This window comes from Dendrobates tinctorius, unplaced genomic scaffold (genome assembly GCF_039654945.1).
Source record: "Dendrobates tinctorius isolate UK_male_01 unplaced genomic scaffold, ASM3965494v1 ptg000069l, whole genome shotgun sequence".
NCBI classification, from domain to species: domain Eukaryota; kingdom Metazoa; phylum Chordata; class Amphibia; order Anura; family Dendrobatidae; genus Dendrobates; species Dendrobates tinctorius.
Window position 1 is genome coordinate 12351125 of NW_027361737.1, and position 20591 is coordinate 12371715.

The 20591-nt window shown below is 42.3% G+C and overlaps 1 protein-coding gene across 3 annotated transcripts in view; it reads left to right on the top strand.

Moving 5' to 3' along the window:
- CUL3 (cullin 3) overlaps positions 1–20163 on the top strand; it is a 148300-nt gene extending 128137 nt beyond the window's left edge. For all 3 annotated transcript variants that reach the window (XM_073581099.1, XM_073581100.1, XM_073581101.1), the window contains exons 14-16: positions 8156–8342; positions 12592–12737; positions 18585–20163. In XM_073581099.1, coding sequence (XP_073437200.1) covers positions 8156–8342; positions 12592–12737; positions 18585–18716 — 465 coding nt within the window. In that variant the 3' untranslated portion in view covers positions 18717–20163. The remainder of the gene's footprint in view (positions 1–8155; positions 8343–12591; positions 12738–18584) is intronic.
- The last annotated feature ends 428 nt before the right edge of the window (positions 20164–20591 follow it).

Here is a 20591-nt window from a genome sequence, read left to right on the forward strand (position 1 = left end):
TATTTTTTCCACAAAAATGATCTTTTCACCCCCAATTTTTATTTTCCCAAGGGTAACAGGACCCTAAAAGTTATTGTGCAATTTGTCCTGAGTACGATGATACCCCATATGTGCGTGTAAACGACTATTTGGGCGCATGACAGAGCTCAGAAGGGAAGCAGCGCCATTTGACTTTTTTGGCTGGAATTGAGATCGGACACCATGTCGCCATCGGAAAACCCCTGATGTACCAAAACAGTGAAAACCCCCCCACAAATGACACCATTTTGGAAACTAGACCTCCTCCAAGCAACTTATCTAGATGTGTGGTGAGCACTGTGAACCCCCAAGGGCTTCACAGAAGTTTAGAACGCCCGGGCGTGAAAATAAAAAAATCATATTTTTTCCCACATACATGTGATCTTTCAGTCACTAATTTTTTTTTTTTTTTTTTTATTTTCCCAAGGGTAACAGGAGAAATTTGACCCCAAAAGTTGTCCAATTTGTCCTGAGTACGCGGATACCCCATATGTGGGAGAAAACTACTGTATGGGCACACGTCGGGACTCGAAAGGAACTAGTGACTTTTTGGAATGCAGACTTTGATGGAAAGGTCTGCTGGTGTCATGGGCTCTCCAAAAGCAACCTGATGTGCCTAAACAGTGGAAATCCCCCCACAAGTGACCCCATTTTGGAAACTAGATGCCCTAAGGAGCTTATCTAGATGTGTGGTGAGCACTCTGAACCCCCCAGTGCTCCACAGAAGTTTATAACGCCCGGGCGTGAAAATAAAATCATATTTTTTTTCCACAAAAATGATATTTTTGCCCCCAATTTTTTATTTTCCTAAGGGTAACACGAGAAATTAGACCCCAAAAGTTGTTTTGCAATTTGTCCTGAGTAGACTGATACCCTATATATGGGGGTAAAACACTGTTTGGGCACATGGCAGAGCTTGGAAGGGAAGGAGCACCATTTGACTTTTTTAACGCAGAATTGGCTGGAATTGAGATCAGACGCCATGTTGCTTTTGGAGAGCACCCGATGTGCCCAAACAAATTGTAACCCTAGCCCTGACCCTAGCCCTAATGGGAAAATGGAAATAAATACTTTTTAATTTTCTTATTTTTCCTTAACTTAAGGGGGTGATAACGGGGGGGTTTGATTTACTATATATGGCGGGTTTTTGTTTGGCAGCTGTCATTCGCTAAAAGACGCTTTTTATTGTAAAAATAGTTTTTGCATCACTACATATTGAGAGCTATAATTTTTCCATATTTTGTCCCACCGAGTCATGTGGGGTCTTATTTTTTGCGGGACGAGTTGACGTTTTTACTGGTACCATTTTTGGGCTCGTGACATTTTTTTGATCGCTTTTTATTCCGATTTTTGGGACGGAGAATGAACAAAAACCAGCATTTCAAGCAATTCTTTTGGGGGGTGCGTTTACACCATTCCATGTGCGGTAAAATTGATAAAGCGGTTTTATTCTTCGGGTCAGTACAATTACAGCAATACCTCATTTATGTCATTTTTTTGTGTTTTGGCGCTTTTATGCGATAAAAACAACTTTATATAAAAAATAATTTTTGCATCTCTTTATTCTGCGAGCTATAACTTTATTTTTTCACTGATGATGCTGTATGGCGGCTCATTTTTTGCCGGACAAGATGATGTTTTCGGCGGTACCATGGTTATTTATATCCGTCTTTTTGATTGCACATTATTGCACTTTTTGTTCGGCGGTATGATAAAGCATTATTTTTTGCTTTGTTTTTATTTTTAATTTTTTAAGAGGTTCGCTAAAGGGGATAACTAATGGGACAGTTTTATATGGCGGGTCGTTATGGACACGGCGACACTAAATGTGTACTTTTATTGTTTTGCCTTTTTTTTTTTTTATTTCCAAGAAATGAATTTATTAGGGAATTTTTTTTTTCTTCAATTTAGCGATTTTTTTTTTTTTTTTTTTTTTTTTTTTTACTAAATTATTTTTACACTTCTCATTTTTTTTAACTTTACTATACTGTCCCAGTGGGGACATAACTGTCATGTAACAGATCGCTGTGACAGATCAGCGAAGTGCTGGAGGCTTCCTCATGCCAGCACTTTGCCGGCATGAGGAAGCCGGCTCCCTGCAGGCCCCCGAAGGTCCCTGCCGCCATTTTTGATCCGGGGACCTGCAGGGAAAGAGGCCTCTGGAGCAGCGCAGCACATCGCGCTGCTCAGGGAAGCACAGAGGGAGCCCCCTCCCTGCCAATGAGTCCCTAAACCCCCAGTACACTGCGATCGTGTTTGATCGCAGTGTCCCAGGGGTTAACGTGTCGGGGGCCGTCCGTGACCGCCCCTGACACAGTGCCGGGTGTCAGCTGTGTGATCAGCGGCACTCTCCACTATGACGTACTTTCCCATCCATGGGCATAGGGGCTCGGGTCCCATGGAAGGGATAGTACGTCAGATGTCAGAATGGGGTTAAAAACTGCACCCTCCAATGAATTCATCTAGGAGTGCAGCGATCATATTGACTCCATTTGTGCCTTATAGAATTTTATACCACTGAGCGGTGAAAGAATAAATTACATTTTTACCATGAAAATGTTTTAGCCGAAGACTTTACATTTTCACACAAAAGTGGATAAAAATGGCACCATAATTTGTACCACAACTTCTACTGAACGTAACAAACAAGAACATTTGGGACGTCATTGGTCTGCAGTTGTAAAGGAGCTGCCAGCAGCAAATCTTGATTATTTGTGTGTAAGTGCATTCACCATGGCAGAACAATTTCCAAGCCTGCATCTTTCCCAGCTGATGATGACTGATACAATCAGCCATCATGAGCCTAATAACCTGTTAAATCCTGCTGTCAGTCTGACAGTGGCATTTAACACGTTCTGCCTGGGGAGAGGGTCATTCCATGCTTTCATCGGCTCTCCTATGACGTGATTACGGGGTCTGCTGATGACCCTCATGTCTGCTTATTTTTTGTTCACTTAAACATGTAATCGTTTGAACGCTTAACTATATACTGCATCAAATCTGCAAACTGCAATTGTGTCCCAGAGGATCACAAAACCCTCAGTAATATTTATATACCTGCTTCGACCTGTATCCCCATTACAAGCTACGTAGACGTGTGTGCAGGTGTCCTGATTCCTCTGCTCAGTGTCTGGGACTCTGTGATGGATTGCTCTGGCATCCTATCCTGTGCTGGGGCGTGCTGAGCGGTCCGTGCTTTGATTGACAGCTTGATTGACCTATCTGACTGGAAGGTGCAGAGACTTCCACAGGTTCTCCATATTCTTGGTAATTGCCCTGTTATTTAGGTGAGCTGTCTGGCCCAGATCATTGCCAGTCAAAAGCTTGTGCTCTCTGGTGTGTTCGCCTGTACCCTATGCTGTAAGTTCTGATCTTCTGCTGATGACCTTTGGACAGTGTTCCGACTACTCGTTTTGTCATTGCCTCTTTGCATCTGATACCGTTTGTTATGGCCCCTTTGCTTATCCACTGTTTCTGGCATTCTAACCCTGGCATGTGACCTGACTTGCAACTTCATATTTCCTTTGTTTACTACATGATATTTGGTATTGACCCCGGAACGTCTGACTGCGCTTAGGCCAGGTTCACATAGCGTTAATGCAGTCTGTTAAACGCATAGTGTTGACCGGCTGCGTTAACACTACTGCCTGATAATAATCACGTTATGCGATCCCACTAGCGCAGATGCTTCATCTGCGCTAGCAGTGACGGACCCTCGGAAGTTGCAGACCACGTCCGAAGGTCCTTCACAGAATGACGGCACATCGCTAACGCATGCCGATTATGACATGCATTGGCAATGAGCTCGTCTATTGCAGTCTATGGGTGCGTTAACTCATCCGTTACATAGCGTTAATGCCGCTATGTAATGGATGCGTTAAACGCACCCCCTAAATGCAATGCGAACCCAGCCTTATTCATGGCCTAGCCATGGGTTGTGACTAGCGTCACAGCAGGGACAAGAAGCTGGAGCCAGTGATGTGATGCATCAGTTGGATGACTTTGTGCAGCATGTCATTGGATTTTTTTTTTTTTTTTTTATGTATTAGGTTACTCAAATTTGCACAAAAAAATCTGCACATGCAATGTGAGAAAAAAAAATCACCAATGTTATTCAACGAGATGCTTGTTCATCTGTAAGGTTTTCCTCACCTGGAATTGGAGTGAGGAAAAAATTGCAGCATGCTGTGTAAAACAGCCTCTTCTCACCAATGAAAGTCAATGGGAGTGAGAAAAAAAATCGCACAGCACAAGCACACCATGTGTGCGCTTGTCCGATTTTCACGCACACCTCATAGGAAACCTGTCATTTCATCAGCCAAGTACAATAAATTCACAGTGAACCATTAGGATAGGTAGAATACACACTTGGTCAAAATTGTTGGTATCCCTCATTTAATGACAGAAAAAACCACAATGGTGACAGAACTTGAATCTGACAATAGTTATAAATCAAAAATCTATGAAAATGAACAAATGAAAGTCAGACATTGCTTTTCAACCATGCTTCCACAGAATTTTAAAAAAATAGAACTCATGAAATAGGCCTGGACAGAAATGATGGTACCCCTGAAAATGTGACTAAAGGGATATGTTAAATCGCGTTGTCCACTGATTAGCATCACAGGTGTCTACAAACTTGAGATCCATAGTGGGCCTGTATAGCGGGCGGCAGATACTGTGATTGGTCACATGGTGTGTATTACACTCAGCATGGACCAGAGTAAGTGAAGGAAAGAGTTGTCTCAGGAGACTATAAAAAAACATGTTAAAGGGAACCTGTCACCTGTTTTGGCCTCTATAAGATGTGGCCAGAGCCTTTCAGGGCTTATCTACAGCATTCTATAATACTGTATATCTGCCCCCGATCTGACCTGCAAGATAAGAAAAATAAGTTATTATACTCACCCGGGGGGCAGTCCGATTCGATGGGTGTTGCAGGTCCAGGTCTGGCGCCTCCCATCTTCATGCAATGTCGCCCTCCTGCTTGTTTCATGGCTTTCCGGCATTGCGCTCCTGCGCAGGCGTACTTCTGTGCCCTGTTAAGTCTCTCTGACCTTTTTCCGGTGCCTGCACACCGCAGTACTTGGCTCTGCCCTCAAGCAATCTTTTCTGCCCTGTCATATTACATCTATTCATTGTATGCCGGAGAGAATATCATAGCTGGCCCATACAAGGCCCTGTTATAGTAGTTCTGTGGTGGCTGCACATCAAGGAGACTGCCTTAGATATTTATAATAGTCTGATATTGGCAGATAAGGATGTACAGGAAGCAATTAGCTGAAATGCAGAGGATTATAATGGATATTGGATAATTGTTCTGATCGTGTCCTATATCGGGATCTAAGTGATGACCAATATAAATGGATAGATGAGGATATTTACTGGTCTTCCCAACATAGTGTATTCTAGGTCAGGGGTCCCCAAGCTTTATTACTTTGAGAGCCAGATTTATCTGAGCCCGGGTAATCTACAGAGAATTTATGGTAGCTCCTCTGTGTGAAACTTTTATAAGGTAATTATGACCCAAGTGCCCTCATAATTATTAGCACCCTGGGGAGGTGGGGTGACCAAAAATAAAGTGATGCACGCAAGTGCTCGTTACTCGAGTTTACCTAGGGAGCTTGGGTATGCACCAAATATCGCGGGTGCTCGAGTGAAGTGTTCGAGTCCCTGCGGCGGCATGTTTTGTGGCTGTCAGCAGGTCATGCCATTGCAGGGAATTGAACTTTTCACTCAAGCACCCGTGATATTCGGCAAACTCGAATAATGAACACTTGTGCTCATCACTAATAAAAAAGTGGCATTGTCAGGGAAGTGGAAGGGGGTATTTTGTCATATGTAAAGCCTAGAATACAATGTGCGGTGGGGCAGGGAGCCCATGGCTTTGCTGCCTTGTTGCTGGTTTTATCAGTTTGGCATCATGTCGATGCTGATAGCTGAGTGTAGGCTGACTCTGACATTAGGGTCCCCCTTTCATAGAACAGTGCGTTTTTACACCGTGAGCTGCTACCTAGTTTTTAGTGTGGCGTCTGTTTTTGAGGAATTTGAGCTGCATAGCACTTTTATGTGGCGACTGCCGCCTCTGAAACCCACCTGAACATTAAATGACTGCTCTTGTGCTTGTTATACTTTAAGTTGCCTTAATTTCTCTCACATTTTTCTGATTTAACAAAGTTTTATCACGGGCTTGAGCAACGGTTTAGGCCCTGATATCCGTTTTCCTTTTGGTCAGAGCCCAGTAAGGCTGCTTTCACACATCCAGCTTTGTGTCTCCAGCGCCGTGCGGTGAAAAGACGTAGGGGCGGATCCGGGATGTGCCGGAGACACCGGATGCCTGTGTGGCTGGATACGGTGGCGCCCACATTTAAAAGAGCAGCGAACGTTTTTTGCAGACGCCGGACGGCTACTTTTTGCCGTATCCGGCAAAAATCGGATGCGCAGCATACCCATCCGGCACGGTGCGGCGACAAAACAACTCTATGGGACAAAACCGGATCCGGTTGTTCCAAATGTCGCCACATCGTGCCGGATTCAAAAAGCCGGATGTGTGAAAGCAGCCTAAGAGGAACTTGAGATGCTTTGTTCTAGAATGTGATTGACTTGTAATAAAGTAATTTACCCCAGTATTACTATTCATAGGGCCACTACTATAGCCTGTCCTGTCAGATCAACATTAGTGTTTTGTTTAGTGCATTACTATTTTTATGGTTCGGGTTTAATGAGGACAGTCATGATGCAATTTGTCACTGTTCCTGTTCTGCAATTTTTTCTTTTCTTGTATGACTATAGAAATAAAAGGTTTTTGTTTTATAGATATATTTCCTAATCGACAAGTATCCATTCTGTCCTCACTGTGTGAGATCACTTGGACTGTGCTGTTTAGTCTGACTTTTCTTATTTGCTTATGTAGTTGACCACATCTTTTTACAGCTCAATACTTTTGTTTCCTGCTCTTTGCTGGTAAAACCAACATTTTTCTTTCTAGTACAACTTGTATATAGGAAAAGCACATTTTTTTTAAAAAAATTTGTTTATTAAACAGCAACAAGCAAACGTATTTGGTACATTACCAATGTACTATATTACAGGTTCATTATGGTAAAACAAGCTAGCATAATAAGCTATTTGTACAGACTTCAATCCCACAGATCCTCACTCCCTTGCGAGGCCTATGGACAATTAAGGGGTAATTAAAAAGAAAAAAAAGGGTTCATTGTTCGTTATTCTATATTTGGCTATGCATAGGTCATAGTGATACATATTGATCATAAAACTGAAACTACTACTAACCTGCTGTCATAAACAACCTCCACAATGCTAATGACATTATGAAACTATAAAGTGTGAATCAGTGTATTTTTCACTACAGCTATTATGATACTATCAAACTATTGTCTACATGTTTATATAGTAAGATGAGAAGTATTCCACACGTCCCAAATCTTAGTAAACTTTCCCAGGCACCCCCTATTCTGATACATTGTCCACTCGTAAGGTATAACTGAATTCACCAACTCAATCCAAGCTGTAAGAGATGGATGTGCATTACCCATCCAACGCAAGGCCAGTATTTTCCTGGCTAAGAAAAGTGTCTCGCGTAGGAAAGTTTTAACTTGGTGCCCCCAAATCTCTTCCTCTAGCACACCAACGGATTAAGAGGAACAGTGGTGCATATAAGGGAGGACAACAACGAAGTTACCTCTTTCCAGAAGGATAGGATAATTGGGTACCCCCACACCATATGTATAAAATCCGCATCAATTGTATGACATCTTGGGCATTCTGAAGATTGAGACCACCCCATTCTAAATAATCGCAACGGAGTCAGATAAGAATCTCTTCCCAATCCTCATTTTGAATGTCAGAGATGAGATTTCCATTTGCCTCTTATTGTCTGTCAGTGAAACTGAATCTGTACCCACGAACAACATGTGTGGATATATAAAGCAGAAATAAGACCCTGGGGGCCCTGTGACTTAAGAATCCCTATTAAAGGGAAAGACGATAGTACTTGGGTCGAATTTATATTGCGTAAGTTTGATTAAATTGCTTATCTAAGCTGTAGATAGTGAAAAAATTGGGACCTCGGGATAAAGAAAAGCACATTTTAACATGTTTTCTTGTATCTGTTTAGGAAATTCAGCAAGAGACGGACATCCCAGAGAGAGAGCTTGTGAGGGCACTTCAGTCTCTGGCCTGTGGAAAACCAACCCAACGAGTCCTCACAAAAGAACCCAAATCAAAAGAAATAGAGAGCGGCCACATGTTCACTGTTAATGATCAGTTCACTTCCAAACTTCATAGAGTTAAAATCCAAACAGGTGGGTACAACAGTGTAGTATTAGGCCCATCTTTACCGGCACCAGCTATCCGGGGCCGACGTCCCCTGAACCGTGTTAATTTGTCAGTAGTGCGTGATGCAGATCCTTGTCAATTTCGGTGAGAAGAGACTTGAGCGTTCAGATCACTAGAAAATGTACAAAATATTGTAAATTTGGCGTGAGCAATTATGATCACTTTGATTTTAAGACGTGGCCATTAATGGTAATGTATAGTGAGCTATGTAACATTTAAACTTGATAAATAATGGGAGTATATTGCCCATATTTTTAATTTTTTGTTTTACTGATTACAACATAAACTGAAATGATTTATTTTTTTTTTCTGATTTATTTTATGATATTCTATGATAACATTATATGATGCTTACAAGCAGAATGCATGGCTGTGATAGTGGTTCAGTAGAGGAGATTATTGGCATGTGTTAATCTCTATATATAAAAAAGAATGTATCACCAACCACAAAGCTTCTTTCATTTCACCAGAGTTGTTCAAAAGAAGCTGCGCTGTGATTGGTTGCTTTGGTTGCAAGGAAAACTGTTGATCAATCACTAAGCATCTCTCATTTCACCAGAGCTGGTTAAAAGTAGCTGAGCTGTGATTGGTTGCTATGAGCAAGTTTTCCAACTTGACAACACCTCAGCAGACACTGACATGGTGGGAAAAATCTAGCATCCCCAGGAACATAAGCTTCCAGCCATTGTCTGCCCCCCAGAAAGGAGCACAGAGCACATGACAGAAATGAATCTCCCCCCCCCCCCCCCTCCCGTGGATCAATGGTATGCAAGTTAGGGCAAATCCACTCAAGTGTTTTGGTACTGACCCCAGGCCTTTCTTAAAGGGATCTCCGGTATGGAGGGCAAGGCAAAAATCCATCCAATGCTTTGGTTCTGACCCCATGCCTCTCTTAAAGGGATCCTCGGTTATGGAAGTCAGGGCAATTGCCTTCAAATGCTCTGGTACTGACCCCAGGCTCTCTTAAAGGGATCTCCTGTACGGAAGTTAGGGCAAATCCCTCAGCGCTCCGATTCTGACCCCAGGGTTCTATTAAATGGATCATTGGTATGCAAGTCAGGGAAAATCCATCCAGTGCTCTGGTTCTGATCCCAGGCTTTCTTAAAGGGATCCCCGGTATGGAAGTAAAAGCAAATCCACTCAGCGCTCTGGTTCTGACCCAAGGCCCCTCTTTAAAGGGATCCCCGGTATGGGAGTGAGGGCAAATCCAATCTGCACTTTGGTACTGACACCAGTCCTCTCTTAAAGGGATCCAAGGTATGGAAGTCTGGGCAATTGCATTCAAATGCTCTGGTACTGACCTCAGGCTCTCTTAAAGGGATCTCCTGTACAGAAGTTAGGGCAAATCCCTCAGCGCTGATTCTCACCCCAGGGTTCTATTAAAGGGATCATTGGTATGAAAGTCAGGGCAAATCCACTCAGCGCTCTGCTTCTGATGCCAGGCCTCTTAAAGGGATCCCTGGTATGGAAGTTAGGACCGTTCCACTCAGCGCTCTGGTTCTGACCCCAGGCAGACGGGATGATGTGGAATATTAGGGGTAATAGTCCGGCGGCTCTGGCTGATGGGATGATGTGGGATATTAGGGGGAGTATTCCGATGGCTCTGTGTGACAGGATGATGCAAGATATTAGGGGTAGTAGTCTGGTGGCTCTGGCTGATGGGATGATGTGGGATATTAGGGGTAATAGTGTTGTAGCTGCTTTTTGTTCTGACCAAGCGTCATATGCCAGATCTCCAGTGAGTCCGGATTAGGAGTTTTTCACCCTTCTATTCACAAGCACTTGGAGACAAGAGACTCAACACACATGAGCTGTGGTCAAATCACTTTATCTGACGTAATGAAATACAAGGCAATCTTTTATACCATTTACAACAATATGTAATTCTATGGAGCTCATGTAGCCCCCACCATCACCTTCAGGGTTATACCATGTTTACAATGTACCCAGAACATGTTACTGACTATTGAGAACAAATATGATAACAAGTATAGTTTCCTTGAAAACAGAGACTAATAGTCTACATAAGAATAATTCTAGCAATAATAGTCAAAAGGCAATACAAAGTCTTAAAGGAAACTAAAGGGATATAAAGCAAACCATTAACTCTTCTATATCAGTAGTCCGGTGGCTCTGACGGGATGATGTGGGATATTAGGGGTAGTAGTCCGGCGGCTGACTGGATGATGTGGGATATTAGTGGTAGTTGTCCAGTGGCTCTGACTGATGGGATGATGAGGGATATTAGGGGTAGTAGTCCGGTGGCTTTAATGGGATGATGTGGGATATTAGTAGTCCTATGGCTCTGGCTGATGGGACGATGTGGGATATTAGGGGTAGTAGCCTGTTGGCACTGGCTGACGGGATGATGGATATTATAGCGAATGTGGCTATGTGGAGTGGGCGGGGCTATACACAGACAGACAGATATATCCGTACAGACCAAAAGTTTGGACACACCTCATTCAAAGAGTTTTCTTTATTTTCAGGACTATGAAAATTGTAGCTTCACTCTGAAGGCATCAAAACTATATAGATTAACACATGGAATTATATAATTAACAAAAAAGTGTGAAACAACTGAAAATATGTCTTATATTCTAATCTAGGTTCTACAAAGTAGCCACCTTTTGCTTTGATTACTGTTTTCACACTCTTGGCATTCTCTTGATGAGCTTCAAGAGATAGTCACCAGAAATGGTCTTCCAACAGTCTTGAAAGAGTTCCCAGAGATGCTTAGCAGTTGTTGGCCCTTTTGCCTTCACTCTGCAGTCCAGCTCACCCCAAACCATCTCGACTGGGTTCAGGTCTGGTGACTGTGGAGGCCAGGTCATCTGGTGTAGCACCCCATCACTCTTCTTGGTCAAATAGCCCTTACACAGCCTGGAGGTGTGTTTGGGGTCATTGTCCTGTTGAAAAATAAATGATGGTCCAACAAATTGCAAGCCGGATGGAATAGCATGCCGCTGCAAGATGCTGTGGTAGCCATGCTGGTTCATTATGCCTTCAATTTTGAATAAATCCCCAACAGTGTCACCAGCAAAACACCCTCACACCACCACCTCCATGCTTCATGGTGGGAACCAGGCATGTAGAGTCCATCCGTTCACCTTTTCTGCGTCGCACAAGGACATGGTTGGAACCAAAGATCTCAAATTTGGACTCATCAGACCAAAGCACAGATTTCCACTGGTCTAATTTCCATTCCTTGTGTTCTCTAGCCAAAACAAGTCTCTTCTGCTTGTTGCTTGTCCTTAGCAGTCTTTTCCTAGCAGCTATTTTACCATGAAGGCCTGCTGCACAAAGTCTCCTCTTAACAGTTGTTGTAGAGATGTGTCTGCTGCTAGAACTCTGTGTGGCATTGACCTGGTCTCTGATCTGAGCTGCTGTTAACCTGTGATTTCTGAGGCTGGTGACTCGGATGAACTTATCCTCCGCAGCAGAGGTGACTCTTGGTCTTCCTTTCCTGGGGCGGTCCTCATGTGAGCCAGGTTCTTTGTAGTGCTTGATGGTTTTTGCCACTGCACTTGGGGACACTTTCAAAATTTTCCTAATTTTTCGGACTGACTGACCTTCATTTCTTAAAGTAATGATGGCCACTCGTTTTTCTTTACTTAGCTGCTTTTTTTTCTTGCCATAATACAAATTCTAACAGTCTATTCAGTAGGACTGTGTATCCACCAGGCTTCTGCACAACACAACTGATGGTCCCAAACCCATTTATAAGGCAGGAAATCCCACGTATTAAACCTGACAGGGCACACCTGTGAAGTGAAAACCATTTCCGGCGACTACCTCTTGAAGCTCATCAAGAGAATGCTAAGAGTGTGCCAAGCAGTAATCAAAGGAAAAGGTGGCTACTTTGAAGAACCTAGAATATAAGATTTATTTTCAGTTTCACACTTTTTTGTTAATTATATAATTCCACATGTGTAAATTCATAGTTTTGATGCCTTCAGAGTGAATCTACAATTTTCATAGTCAGGAAAATAAAGAAAACGCTTTGAGAAGGTGTGTCCAAACTTTTGGTCTGTACAACTAACTGTAGTTAGTTACTATGCCCAGGCAGCGCCGGGCTCTTCAGCTAGTAATATATAATACAAGTTTCATATTGTCCAGAGTGTCTCAGTATAAAAATAGGGTATTTCATGTACGTTAAATGTGTCACTGTTCATATACTATCCTCTTTGTAACGAACGTACTTTGTGTTTTCAGTGGCGGCCAAACAAGGTGAATCTGACCCTGAAAGAAAAGAGACTCGACAGAAAGTTGACGATGATAGAAAACACGAGATAGAAGCTGCTATAGTTCGAATTATGAAATCTAGAAAGAAAATGCAGCACAACGTATTAGTAGCAGAGGTATTACCTTTATTTATTTATTTTTTTTTAGAATGTTCTTACTTGCATAAATATTTAGCAAGACTGGATATGTTAGGGTATGTGCACACGGTGCGGATTCTGCTGTGGTTCCGCAGCGTTTCTGCAGCTGCGGGTCCGCAGCAGATTCTGCTGCGTTGTACAGTACCTTTATTTCCTATGGAAATTAAAAAAAGCTGTGCACATGCTGCAGATTTTTCCGCGAGGTTTTGCTGCGTTTTACAATCCGCAGCATGTTAATTGTTTGGTGCAGAAACGCTGCAGTTTTACACCTCATCCATCATGAGGTGTAAAACCGCAGGGCAAAACCGCAGATAAACCGCAGGACTTTTGTCCTGCGGGTTAACCTGCGGTTTTCTCTACAAAATCCGCACACCAAGAAAACTACGTGTGCACATAGCCTTAGATTTTAAAAATAAAACCTAGGATGAAAATAATTAGCACATACCCTACAGTAAGTAAATAGTAATACTGTAAAAAAAGGTAATTAGTTGATGCTTTTAAAGCATGTAAAGATGGCATTGTTTAATTGAACTTGGGTAAATTTGTTTTACAAATAGTTGTAGGCTTTATTTTCTGAAGCTTATTTATATATTTTTACATATGGCTGTATATTCCCATATGATATGCAAAAGAAAAAAACAAAACTATTCTGATCAGGGATAGAAGGAAGATACATTTTAACCCCTTTCCTACAATGGACGTAATATTTCGTCCATGTGACCCTGGACCTAATTCTCATGGACGGAATATTCTGTCATAGCGATCAGTGGCGCCCACGTGTCAGCTGATTATCACAGCTGACACCCGGCACAATGTGTCAGGGGCGGTCACGGACCGCCCCCGACACGTTAACCCCTTGCACACCGCGATCAAACACGATCGCGGTGTACCGGGGGTTAAAGGGAAGCATCGGCAGAGAGGGGGCACCCTCCGTGCTTCCCTGAGCCCCACACAGCAGCGCAATGTGCAGCGCTGCTGCGGGGGGCTCCATCCCTGCAGGTCCCCGGATCCAAGATGGCGACGGGGACCTTCGGGGGCCTGCAGGGATCTGGGTCCTCAGTGCCTGCAAAGCACAGGCACGAGGAAGCCTTGTGCAGTGCCTGACAGATCGCTGATCTGTCACAGTGATCTGTGATGTGACAGATCAGCAATCTGTCACATGACAGTTATGTCCCCCCTGGGACAATGTACTAAAGTAAAAAAAAGTGTAAAAATAATTTTAAAAACGCTAAATAAAAAAAAAATTCCCTAATTCATTTTTTGGAAACAATAAAAGTACACATTTGGTATCGCCGCGTCCGTAACGACCTGCCCTATAAAACTACCATTAGTTAACCCCTTTAGCGAACCCCTTAAAAAATATAAAAAAACGAAGCAAAAAATGATTTATCATACCGCCGAACAAAAAGTGCAATAAGGCTAGTTTCACACTAGCGTTTATTCGACGCAGCGCACGGTGCCGCGAAGCCCCACCCCCTGCCGTATCCCTGCCCGCCCCATCCGGTCATCGCCGCCTACTATCGCACATGGACGCTTGCCATCTGCGCACCCTATCTTCAGCATAGGATGCGCAGATCGTGCGCTGGCCATGCGCTAGTAGGATTTTGGCGTGCGCGCCGAAATGCAACATGTTGCGTTCGGCGCGCACCTTCAAAAGTGCTCGGCGCACGCCAAAATCCTACTAGCGCACGATCTGCAAGCGTCCATGTGCGATAGTAGGCGGCGATGACCAGATGGGGCGGGCAGGGGGCTGGGCTTAGCGGCGCCGTGCGCTGCATCGAATAAACACTAGTGTGAAACTAGCCTTACACGCGATCAAAAAGACGCATATAAATATCCATGGTACTGCTGAAAACGTCATCTTGTCCTGCAAAAAACGAGCCGCCATACAGTATCATCAGAGAAAAAATAAAGTTATAGCTCGCAGAATAAAGCGACGCAAAAATAATTATTTTTTATATAAAATTGTTTTCATTGCATAAAAAAGCCTAAATGAGGTATCGCTGTAACCGTACTGACCCGAAGAATAAAAGCACTTTATCAATTTTACCGCAGGCGGAACGGTGTAAACGCATCCCCCAAAAGAAATTCATGAAACACTGGTTTCTGTTCATTTTGCGTCCCAAAAATCGGAATAAAGAGATCAAAAGATGTCACGAGCCCGAAAATGGTACCAATTAAAACGTCAACTCGTCCTGCAAAAAATAAGACCTCACATGACTCAGTGGGTCAAAATATGGAAAAATTATAGCTCTCAATATGTGGTGATGCAAAAACTATTTTTACAATAAAAAGCGTCTTTTAGCGTGTGACAGCTGCTAAACATAAAAACTGCCATAAATAGTAAATCAAACCCCCCGTTATCACCCCCTTATGTTGTGAACTCATTTTCTGCTCCTCCTTCCGTTCTCCCTCTGGTGGTGACAGGAGGTAGTGAGGTTGGTTTAATTGGTAGTGATCTGCCACCTGATGAGGATAACGATTGGATCTCTGAAGTATCAGACTGGATATAAGACAGCCAACGCCCTATCCTGGTGCTGGTGATTCAGTCTGTTTCTCAGGTCTTGGACTTCAGCTCTGTTCCAGTCTTCTCAAGTTAAGTTTGTTTTTGCTATTGTTCACACTTGCTCTTGTTGGTCAATTCAGTTTTTTGTGGTCAGCCAGCCCCTGCTGGGGTTGTGCTGAATTTCCACTCCTATTTATCTGTATTTGCCTTTTGGTCCCTTATTAGATTGGCCTCTTTTTGCTCTGTCTCAGAATATTTCAGAGTGCTGATATAGTGGGAGAAGTCTAGTGACTTCAGGGTTAATTTTGCTATCAGAAGTGTTGGACATTATTTTGGTAGGGTTTTTGGCAGATTGCAGACAGTGTCTTTCCATTCCTTTCCTTTCTAGTTAGTCGGGCCCCATCGTTTGCTCAGCCTATTTTTCTGCCTTTGTATTTTCATCTTGTTTCACCGTCAATACATGTGGGGGGCTGTCTTTCCTTTGGGGTCTGCTCTGGGGCAGTTAGTTTTCCTCTCTTCCTGCTTTAGGCTTATGTAGCTCTCCTGTTGTGACGAGGCGTCTAGGTTCATCGTAGGTACTTTCCACGTCTGCTGCTAGTTGTGTGGTAAGATCAGGGATCTGCAATCTGCATAGTTACCAACCCCTCTGGTTTTCTGAGACTTGACTTGTGGTGTTTTTTTCCTCCTCTGTGACCCATTCATAACACCCTTGGTTAGGGAAAAATAATAAAATTAAAAGAAAATTCATTTATTTCCATTTTCCCGTTAGGGTTAGGGGTGTGTTGGGGTTAGGGTTGGAGTTATAATTGGGGGGTTTCCACTGTGTGAGCACATCAGGTGCTCTCCAAATGCAACATGACGTCTGATCTCAATTCCAGCCAATTCTGCGTTGAAAAAGTCAAATGGTGCTCCTTCCCTTCCAAGCTCTGCCATGCGTCCAAACAGTGTTTTACCCCCACATATAGGGTATCAGCCTACTCGGGACAAATTGCAAAAACAACTTTTGGGATCCAATTTCTCCTGTTACCCTAAGGGGAAAAAAAAGGTTTTTTTATTTTCACGCCCGGGCGTTATAAATTTCTGTGAAACACTTGGGGGTTCAAAGTGCTCACCACACATCTAGATAAGTTCCGTGGGGGGTCTAGTTTCCAAAATGGGGTCACTTGTGGGGAGTTTCAATAGTTTAGGTACATCAGGGGCTCTCCGAACGCACATGACACCGGCAGACCATTCCATCAAAGTCTGCATTCCAAAATGTCACTACTTCCCTTCCGAGCCCTGACGTGTGCCCATACAGTAGTTTTCTCTCACATATGGGGTGTCAGCGTACTCAGGACAAATTGGACAACAACTTTTGGGGTCCAATTTCTCCTGATACCCTTGGGAAAATAAAAAAAAATTGGTGACTAAAAGATCGTGTTTGTGGAAAAAATACGGATTTTTTTATTTTCACGCCCGGGTGTTAAACTTCTGTGAAGCGCTTGGTTCAAAGTGCTCACCACACATCTAGATAAGTTCCTTGGGGGGGGGGGGGGGGTCTAGCTTCCAAAATGGTGTCATTTGTGGGGGGTTTTCACCGTTTTGGTGCATCAGGGGCTTTCCAAATGCGACATGGTGTCCGATCTCAATTCCAGCCAAAAAAGCCAAATGGCGCTGCTTCCCTTCTGAGCGCTGCCATGCGCCCAAATAGACGTTTACACCCACATATGGGATATCAGCGTACTCAGGACAAATTGAACAATAATTTTTAGGGTCCTGTTACCCTTGGGAAAGTAAAAATTGGGGAAAAAATGATTTTTTTAATTGTACCGCTGTACGTTATAAACTTCTGTGAAGCCCTTGTGGGTTCAAAGTTCTCACCACATATCTAGATAAGTTCCTTGGGGGGTCTAGTTTCCAAAATGGGGTCACTTGTGGGGGGTTTCCACTGTTTAGGTACATCAGGGGTTCTCCAAACGTGACATGGCGTCCGATCTGAATTCCAGCCAATTTTGCATTGAAAAAGTCAAACGGCGCTCCTTCCCTTCTGAGCTCTGCCATGTGCCGAAACAGTGGTTCCCCCCACATATCAGGTAACAGCGTACTCGGGACAAACTGCACAATAAGTTTTGCAGTCCAATTTCTCCTGTTACCCTTGGTAAAATAAAAAAAAATTGAACCTGAAGTATTTTTTTTGTGAAAAAAAGTTAAATGTTCTTTTTTTTTTTTTTTTTTTTTTTCAAATATTCCAAAAAATTCCTGTGACGCACCTGAAGGGTTAATAAACTTCTTGAATTTGGTTTTGAGCACCTTAAGGGGTGCAGTTTTTAGAATGGTGTCACTTTTGGGTATTTTCTATCATATAGACCCCCCAAAGTGGCTTCAAATGTGATGTGGTCCGTAAAAATAAAATGGTGTTGCAAAAATGAGAAATCGCTGGTCAATTTTTAACCCTTATAACTTCCTAACAAAAAAAAATTTTGGTTCCAAAATTATGCTGATGTAAAGTAAACATGTGGGAAATGTTAGTTATTAAGTTTTTTTTGTGCCGTATCTCTGATTTAAGGGCATAAAAATTTAAAGCTGGAAAATTGCGAAATTTTCAAATATTTCGCCAAATTTCTGTTTTTTTCACAAAGTGGTTTGAATGAAATTTTACCACTAACATGAAGTTCAATATGTCACGAGAAAACAATGTCAGAATCACCGAGATCCATGGCGGCGTTTCAGAGTTATTACCTCATAAAGAGACAGTGGTCAGAATTGTAAAAATTGGCCCCGGGAGTTAACATGCAAACCACCCTTGGTAGTGAAGGGGTTAAAAGGGTTGTCTTGTCTAAATTGCTAAGTCTGCAGTCTCTCTGTGAATGCAAACTAATGAATCCTCCCAGCGCACGCACTGTGATCTGTGAGGATTCAACAGTTTCTAAATGGAGATCGACGGGTACGTATGCGTTATGCATATTCGCAAGAGCCCATCTAGTGGGTGCAGTCTGGGTCTATACACTTGTATTGAGCGAAGCTGCACCCACTAGACTGCCACGTCGCTCAATATAAGTGTATGGAGCAAGACTACACCCACTAGACGGCTATGCCCGGGAGTATGCATAATGCATACGTACCCGCCAGTCCCAACTCAGAAACCGGTGAATCCTAACAAGTCAGTACGTGCACTGGGGGATTCATATGTCTACAGTCATATGACTGTACCCTCATCAATTTAGTCTGGGCAACCGCTTTAACACATTTCTTTGCATTTTCATGTTTTGGTCACTTGCCAGCTCTAACCATACCAGCTATTGCCAGCTATTAATGTATTTTCTTCTTCCCCCCACATCCAGGTAACACAGCAATTGAAGGCCCGGTTCCTTCCAAGTCCAGTTGTTATTAAAAAACGTATTGAAGGACTTATTGAACGGGAATATCTAGCACGAACACCTGAGGATCGCAAAGTATACACCTACGTAGCATAGAAAATGTGTCCTGTTAATTGATTTTTCTCTTGGACTTTATACCCCTTCGCATGGACTGGGAAGTTCTTTTAAATCATCACACGGTTACGAGCGTCATCTATTAAATTACAGTACGTGTTCTAGAACATGCACGACAAGCCTACAAGATTTTACGACATCCGATTTCCCTTGGGGGGCCTTTGTAGATATCATTTATACAGTTCCTTTGTGGAATTGTTATCCAGATTTCTCCTTCTCTTGATACTGTATGGAAGGAATGGGGAAACACCAAAAAGGAAAAAAAAAATGAATAATAATAAAAAAAAAATTTCGAACATACAAGTCAAGTTAATAAAATTTTGGGGAACTTACTCCCTGCCCCCAAATATTAGTGGTGGTGTTTGTTCATCTGCTGAATCTAAAAAAAAAATATATTTTTTTTGAGGTTATATGAATGGAAATGCTGAATTATCTGTTGCAGTTTAGGTTATGGGAATACATTTTTTTTTTTTTTTTTTTTCTTTCTTTTTGTAGTTTTAAAGGTAGGAATGTCATTACAATACCAGGTTGGGTGTTGGGCTGCTGTTTATTTTTGATCCTTGCACATAAATTTTAATGAACACACAATTGTCCTTGTCTCTCAGATAGTCTTTCTGCACATTTCCCCCTTCTCTTGCGCTCTGGACAGTCAGCACCCAGTGAAGATGTGGAAGGGTAAAGCTTCTACTTGATCACAACCCTGGAGAGGCCGCTGTAGAGTAATATATTTAATGCAGTAGTGTCTATAAGTTGTCTATTTAACCCTATTTATTCAAGCAATTCTTCCAGACGCCCACTTCACAACCGCCTGTGGACTTCTGATAGTGTGCTTCTGACTTGCAGAGAACGGCTTATTGCCCCTGTAGGACCTGCTATGCATCTAGTGTATATAACCACTGTATTTTCTGAAAGTGATGCCTTTTTCCACATGATTTATTACTCAGCCGTTACACATTACTTCTTGTCTCCTCTTTCAACTGCATATATGGGGCAGATCTCCTTAATCATGGTTCTGTCTTAAGCCCTACGTACCAATATGCATGTTGAGCGTCGAGTGCAATTGTTGACTTTGAAAGAAGAAATTCATTGTCCTGAGCATTTTGTGTTTATTTTACAGCTCGAAATGGATACTGTTCCCCATCAGGTTCTTACTCAATGTGAATTATTTTTCGCTCCAGGATCTTTGTTCCACACAAACATGTGAAATTTGCCCATCAATCATTCATTTACTGAATCTCTGCAATCCTTGTCCTATTTTTTTTTTTTCTCCACAAAAGTTGCCACAGACAAAATGAAAATGTTTCAAGTGTTTGCAGTTGTAAATAACATTTTACTTGTTTACTATATTCTTTTAAGAAACCATTTTATGCTATACATTTATGGTAATAAGAGCCTGCAAATTTGCAATAAAACAGGGTTTTTACTCTTCCATGTTTACATTGCCATGCAAATTTCTGGGGGAATAAAAGGTGTAACAGTCTCAACTTGCGGTTTCTATAATTTTCTATAACTTGGAAGTTTAAAAGTAAGAAAATAAAAAAAAAAAAAAACCAAGCTAGTCTAGGATTTTCCTAGTTCAGTGTATTATACTTAGAGCAGGTGATGTTTCTCACTAAAGGGTTTATTTGTATTTTATGTATATTTTATTTATGCTTCAATAATGAGACTGAGCCTCCAAACCAAAATGGCTGAAATGAGACTTTATTTTGTAGCTGAGCGTTTCATCACTCTTGTCCTGTGATCAGTAAGTAACAGCACTGGAGATTTTTAGGCGATTTCAGAGTAGTATTTTTTTTTTTTTCCTTGCATGAAAGGTCTATTCATGGAGTTTGTATTGAGCGGGGCCTAGAATAAAAT